The sequence below is a fragment of the Ursus maritimus genome, unplaced genomic scaffold (assembly GCF_017311325.1).
Source record: "Ursus maritimus isolate PB19 unplaced genomic scaffold, ASM1731132v1 scaffold_33, whole genome shotgun sequence".
Classification (NCBI taxonomy): domain Eukaryota; kingdom Metazoa; phylum Chordata; class Mammalia; order Carnivora; family Ursidae; genus Ursus; species Ursus maritimus.
The window spans coordinates 29,382,327-29,394,329 of NW_024425897.1; the positions used below are offsets into that span (position 1 = coordinate 29,382,327).

General features: G+C 55.4%; 1 protein-coding gene across 1 annotated transcript in view; it reads left to right on the plus strand.

Moving 5' to 3' along the window:
* The window catches only part of LOC103678900 (E1A-binding protein p400), a 109,300-nt gene that overhangs the window by 88,864 nt on the left and 8,433 nt on the right, over positions 1 to 12,003 (plus strand). Inside the window, exons 47-51 of the mRNA XM_040620056.1 lie at positions 5,875 to 6,082; positions 6,187 to 6,359; positions 7,867 to 8,085; positions 9,954 to 10,149; positions 10,531 to 10,655. Coding sequence (XP_040475990.1) covers positions 5,875 to 6,082; positions 6,187 to 6,359; positions 7,867 to 8,085; positions 9,954 to 10,149; positions 10,531 to 10,655 — 921 coding nt within the window. The remainder of the gene's footprint in view (positions 1 to 5,874; positions 6,083 to 6,186; positions 6,360 to 7,866; positions 8,086 to 9,953; positions 10,150 to 10,530; positions 10,656 to 12,003) is intronic.

Genomic DNA, 12,003 nt, shown 5'->3' on the forward strand with positions numbered 1-12,003 from the left:
TGCATCTCTAACTATAGTCTCTAGTTTAAAATCCAATCTATCTGATATGAGAATTGCTACCCCAGCTTTCTTCTGAGGTCCATTTGCGTGAAAGATGGTACTCCATCCCCTTACTCTCAGTCTGAATGCATCTTTGGGTTCGAAATGAGTCTCTTGTAGACAGAAAATGGATGGGTCATTTCTTTTTATCCAATCTGCAACCCTGTGGTGTTTTATGGGAGCATTTAAGCCATTGACATTAAGACCGAGTACTGAGAGATATGATTTTAATGATGCCGTGTTGCCAGTAAAGTCTTTGTATTGGCTGTGACTTTCTGTTCTGTATCACTCTTGGGGCCTTTTTACCTTTATAAACCCCCCTTAATATCTCCTGTAGGGCTGGTTTCATGGTTATGAAATTGGTTAATGACTGGCGATTCTGAAATGTCTTTATTACTCCATCAATTTGAACAGCCTTGCTGGATAAAGGGATCCTTGGCTGCATGTTTTTCTCTGAAAGAGCTTTAAATATGCTCTCAACCCTTTCTCTCATTCCAGGTCTGTGTAGACAGGTCTGACGTATTCTGATGCCTTTGCCTTGGTACGTGAGAAATTTCTTTGCCCTGGCCGCCAATATTGTATCCTTGGATCTAAAATTTGCGAACTGCACTATGACGGACGTGGCGTAGGCTATTGTGTGGTCTGAGCTTGGGAGGGGTCCTTCTCTGCCTCTTGACACAATGTTTGTTTCCTCGGCTAGATTAGGGAAGCTTTTCAGCTACTGAATCTTGTTCAAATATCTCTTCTAGACTCTGTTTTTCTCCACCCTCTCGGGATGCCGATGATTCTGACATTGGATTGTTTCATTGAGTCAGTAATCTCCCGTAACCTACATTCGTAGGGCATGGATTTTAAGACCAGCTTCTATTTTCATTTTTTTCCTCTACTAACCCATCCTCCAACCACTAACCCGTCTCTGCTTCTGTAGACCTCGGGCCGTGCCAGAGCCTCTAGTTTTGCCCTGCATTTGGCTCATAGAATTTTTAATTTCGTCAGATTCGCTCTCTCATTTCTGTCCTTAGGATTCTATATATTCTCAGTAACCTTTCCCTTAATAGTTTTTTCAATTCTACTCATCATTTTGACCATCAAGTACTTCCTGAATTCCATTTCTGATACTTTGTTACATCCATATCCATTATTTCTGTGGCAGAGGCCACAGACTCACTGCTTTTCTTTTGCTGGGGGCTCTCTCTTCTTGTCATTCTGATGAGGAGAGGTTGCGGGGTTGTCCAGAGCCCAAATTATTGACTGGGTCCAAGTCGTCCCCTTGTTTTATAGGGATCTTAGGGATGTGGGCTTTTCTTTAAAGATTTTATTTATTTATTTATGTGGTCAGCCAACCAGCAAGAGAGGGAACAGAAGCAGGGAGTGGGAGAGGAAGAAGCAGGTTCCCAGCGGGAGCCCGATGAGGACTCCTCCTCCGGAACCCGGGATCACGCCTCAAGCCGAAGACAGGAGCCTTCGACTGCGCCACCGGCAGGCACCCGGGTTGTGGGCTTTTGATTTTTCAGCCTGCCTTCTGGGAGAGGGGCCTACGCACCGAAGCTCAGGCAACCCTGTTTGGGTAGAGTCTCCTGTCCCCTGCTAGGGGGATGGGGATGGGCACCTCTGAGCTGGTATTTCCAGGCTTTTTGTTCTCTGGCGGCTTTCCGGCTGGATTGCTGTGCTCTTCAGGGTCAGGGAGCAGCATGCGGCACCTCTCAGCTCCTCTGTCTCCGAACAGAGGATTGCGCCCATTCTCTACTAATGTTCTGGCCACTTTAACTCTGTTACCGTTGGTGCTGCTCAACCCTAGCTGGCCCGGATGTGCGCCTCCACACCCGGGCGCCCAGCCCTCACTTCCAGGGCTGGCGCGGCTCTCTGTCCTTTGTGTTTAACGCCGCCAGCCGCCCGCGTGCGCTCCGGAAGTCCCGAGTCTCAGTCTGGATCCTCGGAGCGCACCGGATTCCGGTGTGCGAGATGCCTGGTGGCGCGCACCGGCTCACGCGGTCTCAGTCTGCTGTTTGCGGGTGTCGTCCCGCGAGCCCGCCCCGCTCCCGCAAGTGGCTACCGCTTCCCGGCACGCCCGAACGCGGCGGTTCCCTCCCCTTCCGTTATCTTCCGATATCTGTGCCCGGTTTCATGGCTCCCGCGTGCATCTTCAATACTCAGCGCTGGAGATGTTCATTTGTAGAGATCCAGACGTATCTTCCTGTGTCTCAGGCTGGTTCCGTGGTTGTTTAGGCTGGTCTGGTACCTATCCTGCTCGACTCGGGGGACCAGCTGAAAAAGGAGTCTCCTACTCCTCCGCCATCTTAACTCCTCCCATGATGTATTTTTTGAGTAGGTCTTACAGACAAGATGCTCTTGCTGGGGATGTGGAAATAGAAACTGGAGTCAGACACATGGCCTGCTTTCCTAGGGCTCTTCTCGTCCTGGGGCTGTACTGGGGAAGAGGTACAGCTGACAGGGTGGGCTCTCTTTCTTTTTTTTTTTTTCTTAAGATTAAATAAATAAAAAATAAATATTTTATTTATTTATTCGACAGGATAGAGACAGCCAGCGAGAGAGGGAACACAAGCAGGGGGAGTGGGAGAGGAAGAAGCAGGCTCATAGCGGAGGAGCCTGATGTGGGGCTCGATCCCATAACGCCGGGATCATGCCCTGAGCCGAAGGCAGACGCTTAACCGCTGTGCCACCCAGGCGCCCCCAGGGTGGGCTTTCTGGGCTTCCAAAGGACAGGACGACGTCATCCACACACCTGGCTCTTCGGCGCTGGGATGGTGTGTGGGGTGTACAAGGCACAGTGAGTAGGTCTGTTTAGAGGGGCACAAACAAACGCATTAACAGAGGAGCGATGGTTCCTGCACCCGCCAGGAGGCCCTGAGGGGCTGTGTGTGCTTGGCAGTGAGAGATGCCGAGGCTAGCTGGTCGTAGGGTTTGGGTACCGGCTAAAGAGTATAGATTTCGTTCACTAGGCAACTGGGAGCCCTTGATAGTCTCTGAGCGGAGATGTGACGTTGTGTGTGTAGTAGAGCAGATTTGAGCAGAAAAGTGCAGAGTGAAAATCATTTTGGAAGTCCGAGAACGGGTTTTTCTTTCTGATAATAAGGTGAGGTGAGGTATTTATACCAATCTCCGAATGAAACAAACTAAAATTATTAGATAAGAAAATTTTAAAATCTTTTTTAAAAAGTTTTAAGGAGCTGACAAAGGAATACATAATGACTGGGGCAAAATCTAAGGGAAGAAACCCGGAGAGAAGAACGGTGCAGTGAGGCACGGGGTCTGCCGTGGACCACGGTTTACCTCATCTGGCGGGAGACTGCGGCGCAAGCCTGAGGCTCACCCACCTGCCCAGAGGGACCGAGCGGAGGTGCTGACTCCTCGAGCTGGGAGCCCCATGGCCGAGCCCTTGGGGCAGGGCGGAAGCAGAAGGAAAACCCGCCTGCCCTCCACCCTGGCGCTGAGCGGCGGGGCCGGACGGGGACTCACTCCGTCTGCAAAGCTGTGGCCACACATCGGCCTTCTGTCAGTTTGCAGCGAGAGCAGGCGCGGCCTCGAGTGGGCAGGGTCCCCGGGTGGGTGGCCAGAAGCAGGTGCAGGTGCTCTGGGGGAGCGAGCGCGCCTTCGACCTGGGCTCCTCAGAACCTCTGCACCTGATTTTCCAGCCTAGTGAGCGTAACACGGTAGAAAACAACCAGACACAGGAGGAAAGAGACACCAGCGGGAACAACAGGCAGTGGGCATCTACCTGCCTCCACTTGAGGTAGCAGAGTTCATGGGCGTAGGTCATAAAGCAGCTATGCTTTCTAATTTTGTTTATTTTTAAGAAGGTTCCACGCCAGTGTGAGCCCAATGCAGGGCTTGAACTCACGACCCCAAGACCAGGAGCCACACACTCTTCTGATTGAGTGCCAGGTGCCCTCCTTATGGTTTTCTTCACATTTTTTTTGGTCTAACTTTGTCTAATTTATTGTAAGAATGCAGTGTATAACACACATAACATACGGAGTATGTGTTTATTGACTGTGTTGTCAGTAAGGCCCCCGGCCAACAGCTGTTAAGCAGTTAAGTTTTTGGGGAGGTCAAAAAACTTGTACCTGGATTTCCATCTGTGCAGGAGGTTTGGCGCCTGTAACCCCCACACTGCTCAACGGTCAACTGCAAAGAACTTCTGGAAATTAAAACTATGGTGATCAGAATTGGAAAAACTCCCTGGTAATGTGCTTACTGTCTGTTAATGCACTGTTGAGGAGAGAATGAGCTAACCGGAAGATAAGTCGGGAGACGTTACCCCGAATGCAGTGCGGAAGGCTGACTGGGAGGATGGAGTATGTGGCTACCCAGAGTTCCGGATGGGGAGGAGGGTGGGCAAAGGCAGCGTTGGAAGACGTGAGTTTTCCAGACCCGAGCAATGACGCTGAGCCCGATCCAGGATGGTGCCGACAGTAGGGAGGCCCGAGAGCAGCCAGAGGCTCGGCGGCCTCCTTCTCGGGGCCAGTGAAGCCAGGATCCTCTGGAACAAGATCTGTGCTCCAAAGAAAGGAAATGGCTGCCAACCCTGCTCCACCTCTTTTGAAAATAGCTTGAAGAACATGGGTACAGTAACACCGAGCAAACATGGGGTGGGCTAGCGGCAGCCAGGTCCATAGGAAAGGACACGCTTGAGGCAGAAGGTCTGACAAGTGAGCACAGAGGCAGTGACAGTGGACAGTCCAGGTGGAGACTGGCCTCACAGCAGCCATGACTCCTTATGGGGCCGACAGAGCAGGAATGGGCCACACGGGGTCAGTGGTATGTAAGCCAGCCAAGGGCCAAGGTGCTGAGACACTCTTGTTGAGGAAAAGTGTTAAGACTGTTGATGAGACTTTGACAAGTACTCATGGTATAATTTTAAAAAATTTTTTTTATTTATTACTTGAGAGAGAGAGTGTGTGAGCAGGGGGAGAAGCAGGCTCCCTGCTGAGCTGGGAGCCCAACATGGGGCTCGATCCCAAGACCCTGGGACCATGACCTGAGCTGAAGGCAGATGCTTCACTGACTGAGCCACCCAGGCGCCCTTCATGGTATAATTTTTAGATGAGCCACCAAAAGCATAAAAAGAGTGTACCTTCCAAACTTTGGGAGAAGTGTGATGAGAAAAAAAATACTGTGAGCAAAGGCGGGAAAGGCGATTGAAGACACATGGAGTCAGAGGGTTGAATAGAAAGCACAGAGTGCAGTGCTGGAGGTAGCCGAACGTGGGAGTAAGGACACGCAGAAGGGCTGGGGTGAACCCCACAGTCTGGAAGAATGTCCCGGCTGCCCACATGGAGGGGCCAGCAGGGACAAGTGGCATGTTCACCGGCCGTCTCAGAGGTGGAATCGGTGGAATCGGTGGGGTCTGTCCACAGTTTGTGGTGGGACTGGGCAGCTGTAGCCCCGAGGGTTGGTGTGGAGCGCAGGGGGCAGCGGGGGTGCTCTGAGATGCCACGAGACCTGTGGAGGCAGGAGAGGGGCAGTGGCGGAGAGCAGGACCCTGTGGTATGCAGGGCAGTCAGAACCTCACAGTGTTCCTGGGGACCAGACCTTTCAAGTGAGGACAGAGGGATGGGGCAGTGTTTCAGAACGGAAATAGGAGCACTGCCATATGAAATGGTCTCTTTCTGTGGTGACTGACCCACTTTGAAGCTCAAGGCCTAGGTGAAGCTTACTCCCTCCGGCATGCAGTTTGTCGAATCACCGAACTCTGGAAAGTGCTTCCTTTCCTCGGGTTCAGAGATGGGTGTCCTCTTGTCTTCTCTGGTGAGTGTGGAAGCCTTGAAGGATAGCGCGGAGTAACCTGATGACCTCCCTCGTTGCCTCCTGCAGACCTCCGGAGGCTCTGCTCCTGCCCAGGTGGTCCACACCCAGCCTCGCGCGGTCGGCTCACCGGCCACGGCCACGTCCGACCTCGTGTCCCTGGCACCGACCCAGGGTGTTCGAGCGGTTACCTCCGTGACCGCCTCAGCCGTGGTCACTACCAGCCTGACTCCAGTGCAGACTCCGACCCGGTCTTTGGTGACTCAGGTGTCCCAAGGTAAAGGCAGGTGTGGTTTCCTTGTGAGGACACACTCGTGCGTCTGTCGTGGGAGGAGGGATGGGGAATGTGCGCACACAGCCTGATGGCGCACCCTCTCCCAGCCACAGGGGTGCAGCTGCCCGGGAAGGCCATCACGCCTGCACACTTCCAGCTGCTCCGGCAGCAGCAGCAGCAGCCGCCACCGCCGCCCCCGCCCTCCCAGGTGCAGGTTCCGCAGATCCAGGGCCAGGCCCCGTCGCCAGCACAGATCAAGGCTGTCGGCAAGCTGACCCCGGTGAGTATCTCGTAGGAAATTGCACAGCCGCTGCACGAGGCCCCATGTGTCATTTGGTTGGAAGCACAGGTCTGCTGCTGTCCTTGTGGGAGGTGCTTGTACTGCCCCTAAAAACAGCTTTCCGCACGGTGGCACGTCCATGGCCGTGGGGCCGGTCTGTGGACGGCGCTCTGGAGACGTCCTGCTTGCTGTCTCGTGCCCTGTGCCCAGGTTCCGGAGAAGTAGAAGGCCGCTTGGGCCCGTTCCCAGCCGGAGGCAAAACCAGTGGGAAGTTTCGCTGACAGTCTCAGAGACTAGGTGCTGAATACTTGGTTTCTTCCTGCGCACTTCCTTCGCAGTGCTGAGTACTGATAACCCTGATTTTTGTCGCCCTGTGCACCGGCTGTGCAGCTGTGCACGTAAATGCACTCCTTTTGAAAGGAAGTACTGTATTCCTGCCAAAACGGAGCAGTGTTCTTGCTTGGCATGGAAAGCGAGTGGAGAAACATGTAATAGAGACGAGACAGTATTGTAGGACTGCAGCTAGTTGCTGGCCTGTCACAGTAAGTACCTGACCTCGGGCCTGCCCCTTCTCGGTTTCGGACGGGACAGGCAGGCACGCTGGAGGGCCGTGGAGCACGCGCAGGTCCTGAGCTGCGGCTTCACTGGTGCGGCCCCAGGACACGCCCCAGAGAGAGGAAACGCAACCAGCTAAACCGTTCAGCTCCTCAATCGCTCCAGCCATGTTTCAAGGGCACAGTGGGTGCGCGTGGCTGTGGCTAGCATATTGGACAGCCCAGATCTAGAACACGCCCGTCACTGCGGAAACCTGGGGGATGGTGCTAGATTAGAAGGTTACTGGGGCCAGCCACCCCCACCCCCCATGGCCTTTCCTTCTCCCCCTCCTGCTTCTCCCCAGGACACAGGGCCAGCCTGTGCCCCTGCGCTCCCTCCTTCGGCTGCCAGAGCCCTGCTTACCTGCTCGTTTGCCGGTGTCTGGAATCTCCACTCTACCCTGTCCTGACTCGATTTTAGAGTCGTTTTCGGTTTCAGATCGTTACGAACTACATGCTAGAAGTTTTCTGAAAAGAAAATTGATTCCTTAAAATATTTTTGGGCTATTTTGACATTTTGATGTTTTCACTTCTTTTAAAGACATGGGATTTATCAATTTATTCATTTGGAAACAATTGGAATAAAAAGTTGAGAGGTGATACACATAATAAATTCTTAAAATTCCAGAAGGACCATGATTTTAAGACTTTCTAAAAATTTTATAGTACTACAGGTTTAAGTTGATGTATTTGCAAGTGAGAAAAACCAAGAAATTTTGCTAGGAATTCGCTCATCTGCCAGAATCACCGTTTCTGGTTAAGTCAGAGAGCCCCTGGGGGTGGTTTGCATGTTGTGTCCCAGTCACTGTCTACCTTGGTGTTTAATGGATCGTACAACAGTAACTTAAAACCGAGATTTGTAAACAATGGAATGCAGTTAATATTGATGAAAAGCTCCTTTATCTGGGTTTTAGGAACATCTGATCAAAATGCAGAAGCAGAAACTGCAGCTGCCCCAGCAGGCCCCCCCACCGCAGGCCCCGCCAGGGCCCCCACAGCCCGCTCCACAAGTGCAAGTGCAGGCCCCGCCACCCACGCCGCAGCAGAGCCCCCAGCTGGCCACGGTCACGGCCCCGCGGCCCGGAGCCCTGCTCACGGGCACCACCGTGGCCAACCTCCAGGTGGCCCGGCTCGTAAGTTGCCGTTGATACATTTGTTTTTCCAAAGCTGTGTCTTTTAACATTTAATTGAACTGTTACTGCTTGCTGAGGACATGTCAGGTGCTCTGGCGGACCTACAAGTAAAGTAGAAGACGTGCGCTCTCCCCCAAGAGCTTAAGTTGTCCTCGGAGAGGATGAAGTATGACCCGTGGAGGCACTCAGGTCGCCCTGCTTCCCAGGCCTTGAGCATCACAGAGCTCATGGCAGGCTGGGCAGCTGGAGGAGCCCGGGGGTGTGCTGGGCTGCGCAGGGAGGGCGAGGTTTTTGTTGGAGATGAGGCCGTGCAGTTGGAGCAGAGGTTATGGGCAGTGAGACCCATGTGGGGAGGTGGGCGAGGCCAGGACACCAGACTCTGGTGTTTGTGCTCTATCAGCACAGAGAGACTCTGGAGGTTTCTGAAGACGGGCAGGATGTCACAGTGAAAACAGTGTCTGGGAAGGTCAGTGAAGTTCAACAAGCATCCGTTGCATGTCCTGTGGGACAGACGCTGTCCCATCAGACGAGCCACTGCCCTGCTGGGGGAGCCCACCTCCTGGCACGAGGGACCCTCGTCCGGGCCAGGCATTGCCCTGGGCTCTGTACCTGTCGTGGGGTCAGTGCCCACAGAGCGTGGCCAAGGCCGGAGTGGCTGTTTTACCGTGAACCCCACTGTGTGGGTGGCGGGAACTGAGGCCCTCCACTTCAGTGGGTAAGTTGTCCAAGTCCGATAGCTCGTCACCTGCCACTCAAACTGGGTGCTCGGGCTCCGCTTCCCGCGCCCCGACTTTACATCTGCAAGAAGCGGGGTAGACGTGGATTAAAACTGGGAAAGCAAGTGTGGTCTCGCCTGTGTTCACAACAAATGCAAATTCAAGAGACAAGGGCGGTGAGCCCACATGCCAGCTACGGCATGGGGAAGGCACGCTCCTCACGCGGGACTGGCCAGATGGGTCGGCTTCTGCTCTGGGAGGGCTTCTCGACACTGAGCTACACAGTGTGCTCACCGGTTTACTTAGCGGTCCTGTTTCTGTTCTCGCGGAAAGTAGTACAGCGTAACAGACGCACAGTCCTGCTGTTGGAGTTGCGTTAGAGGAGACGGGTCCCCCCTTAACTAGGGAGTTTACCGAACAGTGGCGATCGTCCCCATGTTGGGGTGGTACGCGACTTTGGAAAAGGATTGTTGTAAAAGGCAGAGAAACAGACTACACAGTGTTTGTAAATCGTCCCATTTTGCACACTTCCACTGCAGGCCACGCAGGTAAGAGCAGCGTCTGGTGGGCTGAGTACCGGCTTTCACGTTCAGATATGCGTAGTGTTAGGGCTTAGGGGTGCTTTTTCCTTGTTTATGTTTTCTCAGGTAGTCTGAGTGCTTGTACAGGTAAGACGGATCTGTTTTCCGTTCTGAAGATGTAACTTGGGGGCAGTGTGGAGAGTAGCAGGAGGCGTGTCCGCAGGCTGGCTCTGCGGGAGGGAGTGGGGGTGGGGTGGGGTGGTGGGCCAACCTTCGGTCGTGGCCAGAGGAGTGGGAGACAGAATCTGTAGGAGACGCGGCAGGATGGGGCTCCTCCAAGGTTCAAGAGCCGGAAGGAGGAGCAGCAGACACCAGTGCCACGTGGCGGGGTCTGAACGTGAGAGTGCGCGAGCAGCTATGGGTCTTGCTGACTCCCTTCCTTGCATTGGTTGGTGGTGGGTTTGGAAGCACAGAGCAGCCCTCAGTGAAATGTGTTCCTTCAGTTGACAGCCACTCCTCACCTTTGTGGGTCTGTCACTTTCTCACCACATGACCTCTTGTGGGGAAAGGTTTGCAAAGACACATGGTATCCCGAATATCTCTGGACTCTCCCATTATTTTCACTGTTTAGACCCGGGTTCCCCCTTCGCAGCTGCAGGCGCAAGGGCAGATGCAGGCTCAGGCGCCCCAGCCCGCTCAGGTGGCGCTGGCGAAGCCTCCAGTGGTGTCCGTGCCCGCGGCCGTGGTCTCCTCGCCAGGCGTGACGACCCTGCCCATGAACGTTGCCGGGATCAGCGTGGCCATCGGGCAGCCGCAGAAAGCCGCAGGTACCCCATGTGCAGCCCCCCCCCACTTGCCCCTCCGAGAGCCTTGAGCGGGGCTGACGGGTCTTTTCCCAGAGAAGTGGCCACCCCCCCTGCTGGCTTCTGTGCCGGACACCCATTTCGAGTGTGTCGGGGCACCGTGTGGCCAGAGTGCCTCTCAGAGGTACCCACGTACGGGTTGCAGCCCTTGATCTAACCGTACCATTTGGAACTTCCCGCACCTTTGTTTGAATGTCCTTGCGGGTCCACAAACACTTCAAGTACAGCTGCAGGATGCAGGCAGTTCTCTGTACGGAACGTGGTCAGTAGCTCAGGGAGAGGGAGAGAGCTTCAGAGAGGTCGTGGGACCCTTGTCCCCACTGAAGGCTTGGTCACTGTTCACAGGACAGACCGTCGTGGCCCAGCCCGTGCACGTCCAGCAGCTGCTGAAGCTCAAACAGCAAGCCGTGCAACAGCAGAAAGCCATCCAGCCGCAGGCTGCCCCGGGCCCGGCCGCCGTCCAGCAGAAGGTACCGGCTTCCCGCGCATGGTTCTCCTGCCGTCCTGTCTTCACACTGAGCCGGGTCCTGCTGCGAGGCACAGACGGCAGGAGGGCCCCGCACAGGCCTTGCCTCACTGCCTGGCAGCCACACACAGAGGACCCTGTGCTCATGCACTTGGGCTGCACAGAGGTCTTGGGATGGGAGCCGTGATGAGGCCCTGCAGGGAGAAGGTGGTGGCAGGAGCCCATGGGAAACCGTGAAGCCTGCTGCGGAATCGCATGGCTGGCAAGGGGCCAGGGGTTCCAGGGGTGCAGGTGTAGTGCGTGACTGCCGGCGCTCCAGCGTGCAAAACGGATAGGACCTGGCCGGGACCCAGGTGGGGACTGCGTCCTTGCCCCTGTGTGTGCTTGCGGGGAAGAGGGGCCTCATGAGAAGGAGTCCTGTCCGCATCTCACGGACTCAGACGTTCGAGAGTTAACTCTGAGCTGGTGCAGGTGCTCGGGCTGAGCCGTCCCTCAGCCAGCGTGTTCAGGCCGTGCCCTATGCAGGTAGGGCCCTGACCTACAGGCGCAGAGCGTGAGGCGCTCCGTGTCCAAACCTCTGCTCTGTATGCTTCCTGGCCGCACGCAGCCCAACGTGCAGACAGTGGTGTGCCAGTGCTCGCACCATGTGCTGTCGCTGCTGCTTTCTGAACTGGATCGAAGACACACAGGCTGAGGGTGGAGCGGCTGGCGCTCCCCGTGTGCGCTGACAGCTCTGCGGGCACCTCGTGCTACTCTTCGGAGCAGGGCTGCATTACATTGAGGAAACTGAAGCTCAGAGAAAGGAAGCGACTTGCCCGGAGTCGTGGAGCTGATGGTCGGGTGCCAGGCCCTGTACGTGTCCTGTTCCTCCGCGGGTTGGCTCTTCCTGGAGTGTCGCTGCTCCCGCTGGCGGGAGCCAAGCGCCAATCTGGTGGGGGCTGAGATACTGCCTGTCCCTGGCGCCATTGTGGTTTGCGGGGACAGCAGAACAGAGAAGTTGAGCAGTCCTCCGCAGCCTTGGATGAGATGACACGCCAGGAGGGCACGGCAGCAGGGAGGGGCTCTGCCGGCAAAGAAGGTGGTGGAGCAGCGTGGGACAGCCCCGGGAAAGAGCTGTCCCAGCAGCAGCCCACCCTGTCGGATGTGTGCCCTGCAGACACCCTTCTCCTGCCTTCCGGGGAGAGCCGTGGGCTGGGAGAGGTGTGTCTGCTCTGATGGAAGAGAGTCGGCACACCTGCCTCTGGGTGCTGCCTTCTCCCTGCTGACGGATGGTTCTGGGAGGAACACCACTCAGTCAGTCGCCTCCCCAGTCCTCCCCAGCCACCCCTGGGCTCGACTGCACAGGCGTGGGC